The sequence below is a fragment of the Chelmon rostratus genome, chromosome 17 (genome assembly GCF_017976325.1).
Source record: "Chelmon rostratus isolate fCheRos1 chromosome 17, fCheRos1.pri, whole genome shotgun sequence".
Classification (NCBI taxonomy): domain Eukaryota; kingdom Metazoa; phylum Chordata; class Actinopteri; order Chaetodontiformes; family Chaetodontidae; genus Chelmon; species Chelmon rostratus.
The window spans coordinates 4,733,766-4,754,310 of record NC_055674.1 but is presented as its reverse complement, the minus strand read 5'-3'; the positions used below and the strand labels follow the sequence as shown (position 1 = coordinate 4,754,310).

Here is a 20,545-nt window from a genome sequence, read left to right as displayed (position 1 = left end):
GGCGATACAAACACAGAGAACACTGAACAAACTGGTCAGCCTGTAGATAAATCCTCTGCAGTTGTAAAAAAGACAATAATCTCTGACTGAGAGCGGAATTTAGATATTTGTATTTGCACACTGCATCTGTATTTCTGAAGAAACAATGAGAAAGTGTGTTTGCGTGTGAGAGATCAGAGCAAACAGGGCTCGCTGTGCCTGTTTGTGCTGCAGTCAGTTCAGCTCTCCATATCAACACATGATCAAGAGGATCTTGGCTAACGATGTTGGTTGTATGTGACCACGGCTCCGTAGGTTTGTACTTACCATGTATTTCATCACCGTTATCACACTCTTTTGGCTTCAAATGTAAGAGATGGCGGCTAAATTACGATGCTATCTGCTGCTACGATCTCAGCTCAGATCTCGCTGCTTTGTATGACAGTGAATAAATTCAGGTGGCGTTCTGATTTCAGCTCTGCTCTCCTTCAGCATTTCAAGTGGTTCCCTCAGTGGGACACATGAGAGGGAGAGGAGAGGATCGACTGGGGTAAATGAGGAAGCTGATCTGTGCACGCATGAACGTTTTCTGGTATTTCTTCCTGCTTGTTGCAGGTGTGAGTTCGTGTGCGAACGACACCCCTGTGGTCCTGCACTCCTTCCCCTCCATCTCACATTTCTCCAATTTCCATCACAATCAGGACCAGGCATGTCAGGCCTGGATCAGGCCTGGATCAGGCCTGGATCAGGCTTGGTCTATGTTCTGTGTCTAATGTAAAAGTGTGAGGGTTGGACACGTGTTGATTATAAGATGAAGCACAATTTCATGTCAAAGCCAACTTAAACATGTCCTCAGTAAGTCTTTACGTAATTCTTTCTGCTGAAACTACTGTTTTATAAACTAAATATATGATTCACACAAACAAGGACACACAGTTTTGTTCCTTCCTGACCTCTGAAAATCTCACAAGGTCTGTTTAGCAGCTGTGTTGCAGCTTTCGTTCACAGCACATGATCTCCATCGGTCTACGAGTTTTTGTCATGGAAATGCAAATGTTCAAATTTCCATATTTTCTGAGCACTTTAATGACTTTTCATGGTATTTATTACTTCTTACTCTGCTTCTCTACACTTCAGCTCAGCTTAATTCACAAGCTGAGGCTGCAACAGAGAAACTGTCATCATGCTGCTATTATTCTAATAACTTTACAATTTAACACAAGACTGAAGACAGACCTGTCAACCCTCCCGTTTCCACGGGTTTCTCTCATAATTTACCCTTCTCTCCTGCTGTCCCGCGCTTACATTTTTTCCCCCAGAAATGTGATAGATTTAACCTTTCAAAAAAACAAAAAACTAATTAAAAAACTTGCTCTGGAACAGCAGGTGGCAGTATGCAGAACATTCGCCATAACCTCCAGTGACGAGAAGTCATTCACTCAAAAAAACAAGTCGTACTATTAGAAGAATTACAAGAAGAAGAAGCAGAGAAAGGATGGACATGAGAGGGATGGAGTAGCTGCCAAAAAGGCTAAAAGTTTGTGCAAGTATCTCACAGATGGGAGGAAGCTTACCTGTACGTGGAGCGCAACGTCGGTCAAAGTCGTGCTTTTTGTAAAATATTCAGATTCAGTGCTGAATTTCTATGTTTTCATTTCTGTAACGCAGTGATATTCACAGCATTTCACTTTCAACCAGGTCTCATTTCAACTGCAGTCACTTAATGTAGGAACTAGTTAACACGATCCATGTTCCGCTGATATTTTAAAGCAAGTGCCTGGCGTTGATTTTTGGACTCATTCAAATGGGAAATTTCCATTATTTTTTAAATCCCACTGTTGACAGGTCTGCTGAAAATGACAGAAAACGTCCTCTAAACAGCAGCAAATGAGCAGTGCATCCAGAGACAGCTTGTGTCACTCGTCATACTGCGGCTGGAGTTCACCGACGTCAGCGCAAATTAAAAATGCATCACTTTAGGATGACGCTTAAATATTAAACAGTTACTTCTTGCAGCCATTTGTCCTCGCCAATGTGAGAAACTGTCCGCTGCAGCTTCAAGTTTTTAAGTGAAAGCAAAAGTTAGCCACACACACACACACAAACACACACAGGAGAGCATCGCACTGACAAAGGGAAGTAACACAAGTAGAACACAAAAAAGGATCAAGGACTTTCGACTTTGCACTCAGTTTAACCTGCTGTTGAACAAACAACCTGCTGCTCCTCTCAGATGCTCCTCAGAGTGCTTTTTTAACATCGCTCTGATTTAATACCACAAGGCACAAAGAGCACAGGCGCATGACTGGAGTTTAGCACCTCAACGCCGCTTGACGAATTTGATACGGGAGAGGCCTGTTCCCCCGCCGAAACTTCAGACGACTTTTCAAAACAGGTCAGTGTGTAGACGGAGCTGAATTAACCCCCCATCCAAAAAAAACAGCAGCTTTGACTGTGCACAGCGTGCAAAAAACATTTTTTATGGAACAAAAGCTGCTTGTCAGCAAGCATTTGCTGTACTTTTAATTAAGTTAAAACTCTAAGCATTTCTGACATTAGCAGCCACAGAAACAGGAAGCTTGTGTTTGGGATGGAAGCTCAGAGAGGGCGACGTGTTTTCACAGAGATGCAGGCCGTTGACGCCGGGTCGCACTCGGCCGCTCTCAGCTGGCCTCCATGTTACAAACACTGACGGCATAAACACGACTTGTGGGCCAACGATTGTCAGGTTTAGTCTTAATCTCTGCGATTGATTTCCTTGTGCCTGCCGTGTTTATATTTACGGTCCGCTTGAAAAAATATGTTCTGTTTCACAGTACGGATGGAAATAACAGACAGACACATGAAATCGATTCATCATTTCCATCACGGTTCGGTCCGCAGAACAGCGAGGACAAAGCTGGGTATCCAGGCAACAGGCCATCTGTTTTCTCGCACCACTCAAACTTATATACGTCTTCATTTCTCATGCCATAAAACATGCCGTTTTTTTAATGTCTATCCATCACGATGAAGTGCGGAGGAGGATCATGACTGCCCTGCAGCTCCCTGGACAGAGCGGCGTGCTAATAGAACCCCAGACACCGACTGCTGGCCTACGGATGATGGACAATCAGAAAAGACATGTGAGGGGAGACGGTGTGGGTTGTAAAAAGAGGTAATTGGTGGCAAAGGACGGAGGAAGAGTCCCTGTGCAGTGTGTGCCCATCGTGTCGGCACATCGTAGGGACCTGGCTCGGCCGAGGAGACACGACGCTCCCTGCCGAGGCTGACTCAGCTAATCTGGGCTAATTAAACCACGCAGGGATAAACAAGGGCACTGGAAGCTGGAGCCTGCTGGGAGGCGAAGCGCCACTCGCTCTCAGGGTGGTTTGGAGTACTGCCTGTACAAACAAAAGTAAAACCAAGAGGAGTGGAGGACAGGGGGCCGAGGGACCTGCTGTCCATATAAGAACATAAGGAGGATTGATAGGAGACTTTTTCATGATGGATCTTCTTTAAGTTGAGCCCAGAGTAAATAACGTCCATCTGCTGGGCTGCTTGTAGCTTGGCTAGCAGCTCTGGGAACTCCCGTCTGCCCTTCCACCGGTTCGGACGTGAGCTGGCCACTCAATGAGCTTCACTGTGGAACCGCTCAGGCAGCCCAGCCTCCCTGTAACACCGAAACCAAACCACTAACAAGATCTCTGACACGCACATCAGTATGAAAGACAAGCTGCAATACTTTATATTAAAGACTATCAAAGAGGCTCCGGAGCTCGACTTGAAATATTGAGTATGCGTTATGATCACTGAGATGTCTGCGTGCTTTAAGGAAAATAATCATCACTGCCAATCAAAACGGGAGCTGCAGAGACTGACAATGACTTGAGTACAAAAATGTTGCTTCACAAAGTTTTCCCTGAGTTTCCATGATTGGATAAAGTAATCTTTATCCAATCATGTGCTCGCAAAGTGTTGAACCTCGCTCCATCCTCGCTGTGAACCACTGAGCCTTTCCAGGATGCTCCCTTCGTACCCGATGATGAGACTATCACCTGTTACCAATCAACCTGTTTACCTGTGGAATGATCCAAACAGGTGTGAGTTAAGCTGGTGATGAAGATGATGCTCTCACAATCAGACTTTTAACAATCGGGCAGGAGAATCCTTCGGCAGGGAGGACGCCACCAGTGGGAACGGTGATGAAAAAGAACATCAGCTCTTTGAAATAACAGCTGTTAACCACAGTAATAAGATTTCACCTGATGTACATGTATCATACTCTAGAAGATATTTGTAGCTGTTTGAAGGCCATCGCATAAAAAACCAAAGCTGATAAAGATCATTTCACACATCTGCTAATCTTAAACTATTCTGGAGCGTTATTTGATTTAAAATGTAATAAGAGTTTCTGGGTGTGGAGCTGTCCCTGAAGTGATTTCATCAGGAGGACACTGAATCACTTCTGTGTTAATTACGGCTAAATTAAATAAAGCGAATGAAAAAATACTTGTGGCCCAAAGGCTCAGCGCGGGACACAATTGGGGAAATAAAATGTTTAATACTTTATTTGATTTTCATCATGGTCTCAAATTCACTTTGAGGCTGTGATATTAATGCATTCGCTCAGTTTGGGTGGTTTAAACCTGGAACTTTTTGGCTCCTTCTTGAGTAAAGGCGGACAGTTTGGAAGAAGGTGGTGTGATTCGGGGTGGAGGGATGATGAAGTCAGCAGGACGGGGTGAGGTGAGGAGGTGGTCATGCCTACCTGTGTCCCCCCACACCGGCAGGTACTCGTCCTGCTGGATGTCCAGCATGATCTCCAGGCCGTTTCCCGTCCCTCCCTTCATGGTGGTGCGGAGCGTCTTCCCCTCCTCGGCAGCGTTGAACATGTAGCACTTTCCATACCTGGTGAACACCTGGGAGGGGACGCACAGAGAAAAGGACTGATAAGCGAGGACTCATTGACCCTGATGCACACACACTGCAGAGGATAGCTGCTAGCTGCACATCGATGGAGGAAATTCATTACCATGCATGAGGAACTGTTTTTTTAGCCAAGAGCATACATTTGGGATGTATGATGATGAGCAGCAATGTTTTCTCACATTATCAGAGCTTGATGTAACACGTTCAGACAAAATGGAACCCCAGCAGCCAAACACTATCCATGTGTTATTAAGATTATGGCATCATCACTGCATGTTAAAGCTTTGCACGCTATAAGTTGTTATTTTCCAGATAACTCAGGCTGTTCTGAAATGCATAGGATTGGTACCCTGCATGTTCCAGGACTGCTTTTGGGGAAAAAGGTCAGAGATTTGAAAATTTTTCGCCTCCAAATGTCGACATGGTCAAAAAATATCCCAAATATCTGCATGTGAATGGAGAGAACAGTATTAGTGTTACAGGGTTACAACCTTGTGTAACAAAAAGTTTGCTAACAGTTAAAACCAAATTAAAAGTGAATCTTTGTGGATTTAATTTTCAACCTTCTTGTTTTTCATTGAGGATTCATTGAGTTTTTGCTGCCACAGCTCCCATCATGTCCTTTAACCATGATCAGTGAGCTGCTGGGAGTACCTGTCAATGTCTGCTGTTAATCTGTCTTCTGTATGTGTCCTGTGTTTCTAAATGTTGTGTATAATGTTTGAGATGCCCTCTCCAGACTGCAAAACAAATTTACCTACGGGTATCAATAAAGTTACCTTGACCTTGACCTTGACCATGTTTTCAGTGATGTAAACCAGAAGTGTAATGTTGCTATGCGCTGTCGCCATGGATGTACAGATATCAGCCAGAGGGATTACCTCTGATACTGGATGTCTTAATGAGACAATTCAGAGGCAAGATCTTAAAATTAAAGCCTTTTTATAACATTCCTACGTGGACGCTGACTTCCATCTCCTCTTGTCTCATATCACTGGAGAGAGGCCGTTGCAGTCTTTTCTCAGCTTTGTTCAACTTTTGACCCGAGTTGCATCAGTTGAGGTCAGCAGATTAAAGTCATTTAAATGTGATCAAATTTGCAGTGGTGGTTGTAATTTTTCTTTTTTTTTTCTGTCAGAAAAATGTCCGAGGTCTTCAATGACTTTCCACTGCATACACACACACACACACACACACCATATACGCACAGGCCCTGATGATCACAGGTGTTATTGTGACGTGTGTCTCTGTGAAGAAAAGCCAAGCGACTGTAGAGCTCACAGAAATCACTTAAAGGCAGAGAGCATCCCGCCATTACCAGGAAACATTAGAGAAACCCATTCTTTCCTTGTTATGTCTCCGTGTGTGTTAACAATTCTTCCTCCACAAATGTCTCTGTGCACCACCATCGCTTCACCAAGAGCCACCAAATGGCTTTGAGGCATTTATGAATAATAGAGTGACTTGAGAAATGTGTGTGTGCGCATGTGTGTGTATCACAAGCAAACATGTAAATGAGGCTGTAGTTGTGAGGTCTCCACTCATGAATAGTAATCACCATAACAACCATCCACTTCAGTCCTGCAATGACCGATCGAAAAAAACAAGAGCAGCGATGGCCTGTGGGTCCTTATCAGCAAAATAAAAATGTAAACATCAATATGATGTTCTCGTATTGACTCCTAGAGTCCAATCTGCAAGTTCTATTCTTCTTTCCCCACGATGGTTGTGATTTCATTTGACCTTTATACTTTGACTCCATTTACACTTGGTATTCACACACAACGCAGGTTTATACAGTCTGAGGAAGGTAAGCCAAGTTAGCAAGGCTACTGAAAAGCAGTCTGTCGTGTGACCCTTGCCTTGCATGCCAGCGTTTGATAAAAAGTCAGCCAGCTCCACCCACCTAATCTGCATTTTGAGACCCAATCACACAACCGGCAGAATCAAGAGAACAAAAACATGCAAATGAATATGAGCTGTGTTACAAAGGCATGAGATCATTTGTCAGTATCCAGTCAGCGGTTTCCTCCAGCTCCCACCATGACTTTCAACAACCTTCAAACAATCACGCTGCGTTCATGTGAGAGTTACTGAAATTCCCACGTTCTGACTCGGAGATGTGGTTTCCGTCAACATCAAGTCATTATTGCGACTTGGAACGTCACATTTCTATGAAAGCTTTGATGTATCCAGATAAACAATAAAGCCGTGCGTGAAACAGGAAACAAGTGTGAGTGTCGCCAACATCTGTTATTCAAGGCAATTAAACGCAAATATAGCGTCAAAAACACGGATATGTTTTCCATCAGCACCGTTCATCCCACACGACGCTGACTCAGCTGCAGACTTGTTGGACGCAGCCGCTTGTCGATGGAAACAGAAATCATAACTGTGATAATTATGTGTGAATAAAGATCAAGATTTCCTGACTGATGTAAGGCTCAGGCGCAGCACCCAAGATGCTTTGGGCCCCGCGTTGGCTGTGTGAACGTAAGATGAATGTGGAGAGCATCAAAGCTAACTAAATGACATTTTCCCAGAGCTAATGGTTGCAGACGCCCCCAGCAGGGTTCTTTTTGTCTTTAAGCTTCTTGGGTGGTGTTTGTTAATCGCCTGCTGTAGGGTTTCCAACGTTTTGTAGACAGATGTGGCAATAACATAAACCGAGCGAACTCCAGTCCACAAAAATGGGATTTGCGCCTCTTACGAAAAAAAAATGGCATCTCATTTTTCGCCGGCGCTGGATTGTGGTCTCTCAAGGCCAGTGTCAGTGCTGATTATTATTTATTTATAAGTCTTCTTCCTTGAATGTTCAGGACCGGTTAGAACCTCTGAGCCGAGAAAGAGACACTGAAACCAGACCCGATGTTTACCACTCATATTTCATGTCGCTGAAAAAGACAACAAAATGGAAATGCTCTGCCAATAGCTGTTCTTTCGCTGCTGGCTTGGATGGATTTTTCATTTCATGCTCCTCCTCCTTTATTGACACCGGCCTTCTCATGGATGGTTTACTGACATGACTGATCGACTGGCTAATGCCATACCGCCACGGGGGCGGTGTGGATCGGAGGAATATGAAGTACCACATTACAGGTTCGTTCACCTATGCTAAACAGAGGCGCTCCCGACAGATACGTATCTGCACAAAATAAATGACACGCTAGGAGTGTCGGAGTGCAGTGAAGAGGGCAGCGGATAAATATTCATGACACCATCACTCCTCGTTTGCAGGTAAAAGATGTGGCGGGGTTTTTTTTTTCCTGTCAGGCTTTTGCAGGCTCCAGAGACGCCACAGAGGTCTCACATGGCGGCGGTCCAACACTCATTTTCATGTCTGCCGAGGCCAGCTAGTCCAACCACGACTTTACTGCACGGATCCCAGTTTCATTAGCAGTGTCCCATTTAACCCTCGCTGGCTAATTGGTCGAAGACTGTAGCAGTAAGTGTAATTACCCAACTGCAATTTTCTATTCCATTATATATTTGTTTGTATGATGAAAGCACAGATTGGACTCCATATTCTCCACTGATAGCTTTTCCCCTCTCTTCTTTTCGAAGCAATTGGCTCCCGAGCGTCTACTCTCAACATCTCCCTCGCCCCTGGCTCTCTTATATAGGGAAGAATAGCTTTCAGGGGGCCGCTGCTCGCCCCTCTTTCACATCTTTTGTCAAGAGTGATGAGGTTTGACAGACAGAACCAGGGCTGGGTCAACATCCCATTAGACCTCAGCCAGGCACAAAGGCTCCTCCTCAGCCACTGGATGACAAAGACGCTAACAAAAACCTTGACAGCGGGGTTCTGTTATTCTGAAAATCCTCACCGCTGACCCTGCCTCTGTCTCTCCCCTTCTCTCTTGCCTCCCTCCTGATCTGCTGCCTCAGGTGGAGCTGTCAGACGGGAGAAGTTAATGAGTTCTCAAACCTGTCCAGAAATGTAGAATAGTGCAGGAAACACTGCTGCGCCTGAAAAATGTATAATGGCAAAAAAGACTTATCAGTAAGTAAACTGCACCCGCGAAAAGGCAAATAGATAATATCTATGTATCGATAATAACTATGATTGCCTGCGTCAGAAAGTTTCTCCCAGTTGTCATTTCTGTCAATGAGGGAGAAGACTGCAACAAACAAGGCCATGATAACCTGTACTCAGGCGCCACTTGATCAATTCCAGTGAGACAGTACAGACTCGCAGCTGTTATTTCATTATTTGCTGTGCACATAACCTTCTCTATTATAGGGTGCAATGTCTTCTTTTGTTAAAGCTGCACTAATCAATATTTTCATGTAAACAACTGCTCAGATTACTGTGTGTAACGCCAAAGGTTGCTTGTAGTGGCAAGCCCACAAAGAATTATCACCCAACACTTGTGCATGCAGGTAAGAGCAAACGCATGTGTCAGAGGCAGTTCAATGAATTTATTTTATGAAGCAAAAAATCCAAAAACAAAAAGCCTTGCAGGACTGTGAGGCAGGCAAAGGTCAAACGCAGGGACAGGCCAGGTCCAGGTAAACTCAGCAAAAATCCCAAATCACTGCAGCTAAACGGCGGGAAGCTGCTGGAACGACAGACAAACAAGGTCCTCAGACGGACTGGCAACGGAGCGAGGGGAAAACACTGACTTAAATACACTGCAGGGGGATGGCTAATGAGGGAAAGGTGAAACTAATCAACACTCACAAAGGAGGGAAAACACACAGGAAGTAAAACAAAAATGTGAGGAGAGTGAAATCACAACATAAAACCAGAAATAGCTACAACCCAGAACCACACGGCAAACCGTCTGAGCTGAGGAACAGGACGCTGGTTCAGGTCTGAGCGACTGGTTTTCTGTCAGCGCTCTCATCAACCTCGTTTCCAGCGGCAACAGGCAGCTGTGAAAAAGATCTAATAAAAAAAGATCAGACAAAGCAGCTCGTTAACATAGTCGAGCATTTGGATATTTCCCTCAGAGGCTGGTGGAGAACAAAACAGAGGTAAAAGTGAAACATGACTCCAGATCAGTGCTAATGTTTCTCCACACCTGCTGGGTGTGTGAATAGGAAAGTGCTCGCTGACCACAAATCTATGATGTGATCATTTATCAATGCTGTGTTTTCAGCTTGTTCTGGCCAAAAGAAAGGAAAAGTAAATGAAAGCTGCTTTAACTTTTCAGGCCTCGAAACAACAAAAATAAGAAAAAGTTTCATATTAAGACGACTTTGTGCTGCTTGCATCTTGTTGTTGCTGTTAAATCTAAACTTTGTATTGTTTGCAATGCCAGAGAAGTCAAACCCAGTCGCTGCCAGTATCACATTAGCTTCTCCCTTTCCAAGACAGAGGCCTGAGAGCCGACCTGCGAGTGAGAGTGCATGAAGCTGCGCTGCCAATTAAAACGCCTTTTGACCAGCAAAACACATCTCATTAGTATTCACGGCTGTGAGTGTGAATGTCTGGGAGCGCGGAGCTGCAAACATGGCATGACCTCGCCCGCTCGCTGCGTATTGCCTCCCCATATTTTCCTGTCATGATGAAAGGTCAGTTGTTAGCTGCAACCCACCCACAAATCAGATTATTAAACAGCTCCTGGGTAATGCAAAGAAATGGAAATGTGTGAGAGCACGGATGCAGGAAAGTGCAATAGGTGGTAAATGCCTGTATCTCTGCATATCTGACGCTGTCTGAAGTAGTCACTAAGCCCCTTGTGCTGGACTCTCAGAGACCCCTACCATTCTGAATTCATCTTGCTCTCTTGCATACAATCCTATTTTGTTATCAGCGTTTTGCAAATGGCTCGCTGACACGACGCCAAACGACTGGCGGCTTACAGCTGCAGAAAGGGGATGCTATCTTTTCTTTATTTTGTGCTCCCATTCCCACCAGCCTCCCTTATTTATCTCCTTCTGTCCACGTAGCGTTCAAGCCATCAAAATACCCTGAAGTGCGCCACCATATTAAATCCAACTTTTAACGGCACTGACACAGCAAGGCCGCATCTACCACAAGAAAGAGCTTCGCCATATCTGCCACGCTGGCCCCTGTGCAAACATCTTTTTCACTCTTTGCGCTGATTCAGTGATGCAGCGAGGCCATTTTCTGTTTAAATCAATAAACAGAAAGAATGAGTACATTGTGTTTGTAATATTACAGCCCGTTTGAGATTGGACGGAGCTTCTCGAGGAGCTTGTTCGTCATGTGCTGCATGCTGACTTTGCTATTACTTCCTGTCAGTTGTGTTGTTCATGCACCGTTATAAAACACATTGCTTTCCACAGAACTGCAGGAAATGTTCCTGAGATCAGTATTCATTTTTTCCTGGATGAACGTTCCACTGTCGCCCCTCTTGTATTTTTCCATTACAGAATAAGCAGGTAATAAGACACTTCTCTGGCTCATCCCATTTGCCTTGCTGGCAAGTGGGACATAAAGTGAAAAGCACTGAGGAGTAAATTGAAATGTTAAACATAACAGTCAGCCAGCAACTTTTATCACTCCTCAGGAAGTGGCTCCAAGTTTCAAGGTTACACTGCTTTCCCATGAGCTGTCTGCTGTGATCTGGTGCTATTGTTTTGACAAATCAATATCCATTATGGACGAATTTAGCAGGCGTTTTATGTTAAAACCAAAGCAGAAATGGAAAATTCGAGGTAAGGGGAGGCCTGTTATCCTCAAAGCTTACTGAGAGGAGAAGCGAGGAGTAAAGTTTATGAAAAAGGTCTTTGAGTTGCAAGGTGTGCACTTTCTCCGCTGCCGAGAAGTGGTTGTACTGCTGTGGGTATAAATAATGCAGAGGGCTGCTGCGTTAGCGACAGGGCTGGCACTGAGTATAGGAAAGGAGGGGTTTAAGCGTGCACACACACACACCCACACCCACACACAGCCTCACTCATCATTATGGCTTTATGCACGACACTCCACTACCTGCATGCCGAGCCAGCTCCCCATACAACTTAAACACCCTCACATCCCCAACATATTTCACGTCACATTAAACAAATTCAGCTGTTTATGTGTTGGGAGTTTTATGGAACGTATTTACCACTGCGCCCTAATGTAAATTTAGCACGCCAGTCAATAATGTTTTATTTTACAACACAGCACATGCAGCGGTGGGACACAAAGGACTGCGGTCGCTGCTGCCGGCTTGGTATTTATGCTCTCTGAGAGGAGGGAAAAGGGAGAAGAAAAGCGAACAAAGAGAGAGCAAGAGAGATAAAAGTGAGGGGAGGGAAATTCAGAAAGCGAGAAACTAATCGGGAATCAAAAGACAAACACTCGTCCTCCTGTAGAGGTGCATCAAACCCCTGTGGCTGAACTCTGACCAGGGTAAACGTCTTCACCGTGGATAGTGTGTTGAAGCATTCTGGAAACGGAGATGCTTTCTGTTCTGTTCAGCTTTGTTTTCCACTCACCAGAATCTGAGACTCATCATCATCAAACTGCTTGCATCTTCTGCCCTTAAATTATCCTTTGTAATGACAGCAGCCTAAACTGAATATCCACAAAGTTTGCCGGCTGTCAAGTATCAGCTTGTGTTTCATGTCGGACCCATTATGAAGCTATAGGTAGAAGACAAGAATGCACGAAGCAGGAGCTGGGGGGATCAGGACAGGATCTAACGAGAGTGTTGCAGTGCAATACATCATCATGCGCTGAGGCTCCGGGCTGGCCACTATGTAAAGGCCATACTATCAGCTTCAATGGTGCCTTAAAGGAATGGGTCAGCATTTTTGGAAATGTGATTATTTGCCCCCCCCCCCAAAAAAAAAAGTGACATGAGAACTTTGATTAAAAAAAATGTCCGGTCTGTGCAGAGCTGGAGTCAAGATGCTTTCCTGAAGGCATGAAAATACGTCTACCTGCTAAAAAATGTTAGCTTTAGTGTTGAATATTAGGGTGTGTATAGAAAGTAACTGGAGGGTCAAGGTCGCACATGAGAACAGGTGTGACGTCATGGGCCGATACTTGATCCACTTAATAACATGAGCATATGTGCCAATACTGAGCCCAGATATTGGATCAGTGAGCCATAGTTATTAGCCGGTGGTAAGACACGGAGCTGCAGAGAGAGCAGCAGTCATATCACATAATGACTCGATGGAAGAGCAGAGTCCAGTCCTTCATCTCAAGGTGAGTCACACCTTTCCTCTCAGGCCTGGGAAGCAGAAGTCCGGCGTGAGGCAGGAGCAGGAGCATCCTGACATCATGACATCAAACCTTTGGTGGAAGCTAACCATGGAACAGCTTATCTATCCATTCAGGACCGCCAGTTGCCAGATCTGTGGTTGAGCACAATGATTCTGCAGCACAATGATACCAAATCTGGCAACCTCAAAAAGACTCCAGGGCGCTGTGAAGTCAATGTGTCAACAGTTCCAACTCATAATGCGAACCAGTTCTGTTCAGATATGCATAAAACTAATGAGGCAAACATAAAGGCACTGGCAGGTGTATTTTTTCACAATGATATTAATCTTCTCATGTCACCCTGGGTAAGAAAGCCCAGAAAGAAAATACACGTATTTCTCAAAATGCTGAACAGCTTTTTAAAGCTAAAAGTCACCTCTAGCTTGAAAATCTTTCCTTTCACAAAAAAGGTGTCAGTCTTTTCTCTGTTCAGTATTCTATTGCACACAAGCTCAACAGCTTCCAAAGCAGATTCTGTTGAAAACAGAAAAGGTGCATTAAATCGGATTTATCTTATGACTCTGTCCCTGTACCACTTCATTCCTCTCTCTATGAGCGTGTACTCCTGAAGGTCCTGAGGTTCAAACAGCGCCTCAGAAAGACATCAAATAAAAGAGACTTTACTTTGGGTCGAACATCTTGCACTCATTGAATAATAATTGTACGGCTCTCCTTCCCTTCAACCACCCTTTCTTCTCGCAGGTGCAGAAAACTTTTAACATTAAAATCGCTTGTTCTCTCTCACTCTCCATCTCTCCCGGCATGCCAGTCATGTCAGTGTGCAGAAGGCGTCCAGATATGGCGACGTACTACCAGCTGCCACCCCAAACTCATCAATCACATCACACATCCAGTCATTATTTTTAATAAGTCATCCCCCGCTGATGGCCGGTGGGGTTCTATCTCACCTGTCACAGTCTGGCTGTCTCTGCCAGAGCTGACGCAAGGCTGAGTAATGGGCAAAGGGCGGAGGACCTGTGGCAGCTCCTAATCACAGACAGGAAGCCAACTCATCTGGATGACATGTCTTGTCTATCTGATGACGGTATGTGGCGTGGATGTCGGCTGTGTGAGGCTGCTAAAATGTGCTGCCAAGATTTCAGCCACCGTCATCCACAGCAACCTTTCCAAGAACGCCTCCTTGAAGAAGACGGAGGCCATCTGACATTCAGGAGTGTCAAGAAGAATCATCTAAGAGGAGTTTGTTGTTCAGAGTAAAGGACTGCTCTCCTGGTTTGTGTGGCTTTTCTTCACATCGGCTCCTATCTTCGACAAGTACTATTGATATATAAGACCTGGCAAGACGGTGGAGCCTCTTCAACCCTGATGTGATCAATACCAGCAGCAGAGCCTCATTATCCCTCGATATCTAATGAAGCAGTGGAGTTTCCAAATGGAGACGAAAAGATCGAAAACGAAGTACCCGCCAACTCGTTCGGTGTGGTAACAACGGTCACATGGACTCTACATCCTAAGATGCGATGTTTTATCCAAGTGGGGATCAACCTTGTACATTCAGTGCTAACGTTCAGCACCAGTGGTCGATGTCTAAAGCACCCTGCAACGTGAGAGGGAGTAGAGGTCTGATATATGTACAACAAGCCAGTCTTTCATGGATAAGATCAACTATATTAATCCCCAGTTGGGGAAATCTGGTGTTACAGGCAGCATCAATAAAAATAGCAAACGGCAATGGAAAATAAAAAATACAAAATAAGAAGTTAACTATGTATTTGTACATTTTACACAATGGAAAGTACTTGAGAAATACTGAAATATAATTGCACAAGGATTGAAACATAGATTGCATGTGGTTATGGATAAATTAAGTACAGTATTTGCTCTATTGCAGATAAATATAAGTATGTGTCACTGTGTCACAGTGGAAATAAAAGTATATATGCATAGTGCTGTATTGAAGGAAAAAGGAATGTATTATTGCACAGGTTAGAGCTTGTATGAGGCAGAAGGATGTTTTACAGGAGCGCAAAGAAAAAACAGTATGTATGTGAACATGGTGCTACATTACATAGCGCTTGAGTTGAATAACCTGACGGCCGTTGGGATGAAGGACCTGCGGCAGCGTTCCTGTTATAGAGTGGATGCAGCAATCTGTTGCTGAAGGAGCTGCTGAGGGCCGCCACTGTCATTGAGTTTGTGTCCAGCCACAGGCCCAAGCTAGCAGAGCAGCTCTGTGGATGTGGTATCGGTCAGGTGGTCGACCACAGTGGTCCAGACTGTAAAAACCTGCTGTAAACTACTGTAAAGACTTTTTCTTAAGAAATTTGGTGATCCTCTGACTTTTCCTCTGTCACTACTAGCAGGTTGACATTTGTAGTTTTGATTGAAATTTCCAACAATAATTGGATGGCTTGTCATGAAACTGGGCGCAGACATTCATGCACCCCTCATGGTGAAACGTAATAACTTTGTTTTGATGATGCAAAAAAAATGCATGTTAAATTTGTCATTCTGAGCTTGTTAGCATTCAGATAGATGCATATAGCTCCGACTCAAGTACAGCCATATATATCGATATATATCAGTACACGAGGAGGCTCTATACCCGAGTTTGTCCCAAAACAAATAAGTGTGCCCATGACAACCATCGCCCTCGCAGAAAGTCGAAGGCAGTAATGTTTAAAGCTAAACTTGAGTCATGTTTTGATTTATTTGCTCATTGCATTTCCTGTTGAAATTCAGGTGAGAACGCGTAACTCCCTCCGGAAACATTATTTTCATCCTATCTTATTCATGGTGGAACAGAGATACAGCAGACACATGCACACACAAGCACAATCGAATGAAAGTGTGAAAGAGAGTCGAGCTTTTATATAAGAAGCCTCAGTAGCCTCTCTGAGAAAAAATATCTCACAGTATCTTGACAAGGTGGTATTTTTTATTGGAGAATAAAAAAATAAAATAACAGTGGGCCAAAAGAGGATAAAAAAGGGAATTAACTCCTCTTGTATCCACACATTCCCCTCCTTGTGTAAGTCCCGCTAATGAATTTGTGATTTTGGCTCAGTGTCTGAAAATGAGTAAGAATAAGCCTTGGATAATAAAGCAATGTAATGTACTGACCTGACAGCAGCTTACAGCCATGCTGGAGCAGCATTTCATGTCTGCTGTGCAGCAGAGCCACTGGTCCATGAAATAACGCAGACAGAAATGAAATAACTACTGATCACTGCGATCGCTAATGATTTTGGAGCCACGGTTTTTAAAAGACTACGTTTGTATGACAGTGATTAAGCCAGAGAAGGCACGAGACGGCGCGTTTGTATATGTATCACCAAATTTATGTCTGGTTTTTGTTTATCGCCAGTCAAGAAAAGAAGGCGGGGAAATAACAAATCAGACAAATTAGCCTGAAAAATCAGTTTTCAACAACTTCACTTCGCTGGTGATTTTTGCCCTTTTTGTTTTAGTCATATTGAATAAACAGGAAGAGGAAAGTAAAACACTGTGAAGGAGTGGGAGGATTCCCAGAAGATCCTGTTAAATGCCTGCTATTGTGTGAAACTATAATTACAACATCAGCAAAAATAATAATCAACTGCACGCCAACATCATTTATTTGAGAGTGAGCAACCGCGCAATTGGGCGTTTCCCCACAAACACTTAACACATGTGAATTAACATAAATATAAAGCTGTCTGGAGCCAAGAGGGATGCTTACAATAGGCCTCAAAGATGAGGTGGTTTTCTGTCAGATCCAACACAATAAGAATTCACTGAGACATCTGAAGTTCTGCTTGATTTCATTAACAGCACCCAGTATTTTACTCTGACTCTGGGAGTACAAAACAAAGCCTGCAAGGTATTATTCCATCATCAGAAAGTTTAAATGAAGTACCTGCGCTACTCTGCGGCACCTGTCATGCCGCAGAGTTAATCACAGCTTTGGGTTTATTTCGTGATGAATACAAACAGCAGATTTTTGCTTTAGCAGCACAGCCTGACGCCCAGCTACACGTCCCTGGAAATGAGTTCACCAGATATACAGCAGACCCACACATTTTCTAAAACACCATGGAAACAGTAAATACCTGCTCCGAATGCACATGGCCTGACTCTGAATCACTTATGTTCCACTTTGGAAGATGAACCACTCAACGCAGACAACTTGTACTTTACTGTAATTCACATCCATCCACAAAAAACAACGTTTCAAAGAGCAGGGTGCTCCATTATGATGAAACTTGAAGTGGAGCTTGAGAGGACTAAGTCAGAAAAGCTGTCCTTAGCAATGTTTTGTGAGAAAAATAAGACTTTTTGTCACATATTGATTGGCAGCGGAGAGGTGATGATGCAGGAATGATTCGTTTCAATGCACCAAAGCTAACACAACCTGTTCTCTAAAAGTATTCCATTTACGATCTTTTCAGTGATTCAAACAGGTCCGGTGTTGTGCTCATTGGCAGATCTATCGCTGTTCTGAACAGGTGGAATGAAAAGCTGGCCCTCACAGAGAGAGGGCAGATACGACATTGTTTAAACATGGGGATAAAGGACGTTCATTGTGTTGCACACATGGAAATCACATGAAATGAAAGAAGACAGCCAGATAGAGAAGTTAAAACGCTGCGTGCCTGCTGACTGCCACACAGCTGGCCTTTTACAGCGTGAAATGGGAGTGAATGTCAGATCTTTGACTTCTGAAAGTTAAAGAAATGGTCGGAATGTAAAAAGTACAACTAGAGACGATCTTGCGATGGGATCACACCGGCGGCAACGAGCTCGGACCCATGAGGACTCAGTAGTCATTACTACATTATTACAGGAGTACCTTGTACTAGATGGTCTAACCGCCCGCACGTTACAGAAATGGTCCGACACAGCTTTCCCCCCTAATGCGACAGGGGGTTTGTGAAGCTATTCAACTGTCTGACCAGCACTGCTGATGGACTATACAGGCTCCTTCAAACTAAAAACCTCTGCAGAGCTCCCTTTCTACAGCTGTTGAGTGCTTCATGCTCAAAATACAGAATTTAAGCGTTTCATTTGAAGGTATCTGTCTGCTGGTAAGCCCTGGACGAGCTGTGCTACATCTTAATAATCTAGCCCCCTTGAAAATTTCATGGCCATGTCAAAAGTCCATGTAACTGAGAAATGCAACCGTCTCATTTGAGCTGGATTTAGACTCTTCGTTTGATGTTTGTATTTCCTGTCTGCTGTGTTTTATTTCTATTTAAACTGGAACTGTTGTCCTGTCTCGGCCAGGTCTGCCTCCGAAAAGAGATTTCAATCTCAAGGGATTTCCTGGTTACATAAAGAACAAATTGAAAAAAAAAAATCCTGCTTTCACTGTTACAGAGAATCGTATGATATAGATGATCAAAGGAGGAGGACACTCAGAAGATGTGTCTCTGGGAGGTTGGAGCTCCTACTAATCCCTGCACTCATAACAGTGGGGATCTGTGTGGAGCATTAAACCAGCCCATATTGTCTCGGACGGGCAGGGTTGCACAAGAAGAGCATATGATTTGCATAGTAGTGAAATGAAATAACAATATGGCAATGGGTCCCCTCTGCAGTAGAACAGATAATATTACATCAGCAGTGAGATGACAAGTGACACGGACAGCTAAATGTAATTGGGGAGCCATCTGCAGAAATGAATATAGCTGATCTTGCATTTCCAATATGTCAAAACTGTGCGATGTCTCCCTCTATTACAATCCGTCCTCCATTCCAAGTTCTCACAATGGAAGCTTTGGCTCTGTAAATTCATGGACGGAGCAGAGAAAAAAATCAGATAATGTCTGCATTGTTGCGTTCGGCTGCATGAAATTGGATAAAGTGATGGGAAATAGATGAACAGTAACGCTGGGAATCGCTGGGAACAGACATGCCAAACACATAAAAAGGCATTTCCCTTAGTTTGTCATATTCATACGCGGGGACAGAGAGAGTGGGTGGAGAGACACGCTGATGTCAAATCAGATTGAATTATTGCCAGCAGTCTCAATGTGCTGTGTGTGCAGGGATCCAGCCTCATACAGACACAAGCAGAGAGGCAGCAAGAGCCTCAAATTCCCTAAAAGAAATCATCCAATCAACAGATTATCAGTCATCTCGTGAAGCACTATTGAAAATGCATTCCTTGTGAGTGTGTGTGTGTATGTGTGTGTGTGTTGTAAATGCTTTGCATGCGTTTATGAGTGTGAGAAGATGAAATGGTTTCAGAAGCATCTAATGAGTAGATTAAGATTGATGTCGCTCTGATTAAAAATGGAAAAAAGCACTTAAAGATGCTTCTTACTGCTGAAAGAAGAGAATCCTCATACTCTCTTCTACTACTACTACTACTACTACTACTACTCTTGAGACTGAAAGACGACTTCCTTTCTACTCCATTATTCAGTCTGATGCCTTCTAGTTAGCCAGTTGACATTGAGGGTGAGTTAGCCGGCACACAGTTAGCATACAGGGCAACAGATTGGCTCCCATCACTGGAGGTGTGTCAATGCTCCTGAAAAGCAGCACTGTTATCACAGTCTCTCCCTGGACGAGCATTTCCCTGCCTGTCCACTAAAGTTAAGCAAGTTTAGACACTGGTTATGTGAAGACAATTAGCTGATAACCAAAAATGACAGTATGTCCTCATATCTCAGTTCTGTTGTGATGAAAAATGGCTGAATTATGTTTAAAGAGACGGAAGAACTTTGTCCTGGGTGTTGCTGGGAGGTGTTGGTCTGGTGGGCAGCCATTCAAAGCTGAGCACTTTGACACTGGATCGAGGTTCTCAGCCAGAGTCCTGTTTGTGTTGAGGTTTAGGCCATTAACAAGACATAGACATATTAACAATTAACCTAAACCACAATCTTTAATCTTGACGAAAAATAACCAGAAAAACACTTAATAATGATTATTGCAAAACCAAATATTTTAGCAGGAAAAAATACATTGTTGGTGAACATTTTACTTATTCAGTCTCAACATTATTTTAGCAGTTTGCAAAACACATTAATTAACTACATTTCCTCATTATGTTAATGTTGTTGGACTGCGGTTTGCTTCAAAACGTATTTGTTTTTTGCAGCTGAGTTGATTCGGACGTCAATATATTTTTAGGAAGTGCTGGTTTTATCATCAGTACTTTCACGCAGAAAGCAAACACTATGAGGCAAAAAAAATGATTTTTCAGATAAAGGCATTAACCAATCATATTGCGAGAAACAGACGCCATGTCACAACTCCTAATGACAATTGTTTGTCCTCCTCATCAGCCTGTATTATACGACACAACATGTCTAAAGATGTGAAAACAGTGACTTGGGATGAGTGAGCTCGATTGTGGATTTTACTGACTGGGAACTGAAGCCGTTATGTCCATCAGTTCTCTTCAAAGCCACCAGACTACTTTCACAAAAACTGTCATTTTACCTTGCAGAAAACTGAAGTTGCTGGTCCACCGCAGCCTCGATCGATTAGTTTGTGTTATTGTGTGACTTTGGTGAACGGACCTGGTGAATGCGA

General features: G+C 43.7%; 1 protein-coding gene across 2 annotated transcripts in view; it reads right to left on the bottom strand.

Annotated features, from left to right (window-relative positions):
• The window catches only part of asic2 (acid-sensing (proton-gated) ion channel 2), a 345,378-nt gene that overhangs the window by 21,107 nt on the left and 303,726 nt on the right, over positions 1–20,545 (bottom strand). For both annotated transcript variants that reach the window (XM_041956982.1, XM_041956981.1), the window contains exon 2: positions 4,730–4,880. In XM_041956982.1, the coding sequence (XP_041812916.1) occupies positions 4,730–4,880 (151 nt within the window). The remainder of the gene's footprint in view (positions 1–4,729; positions 4,881–20,545) is intronic.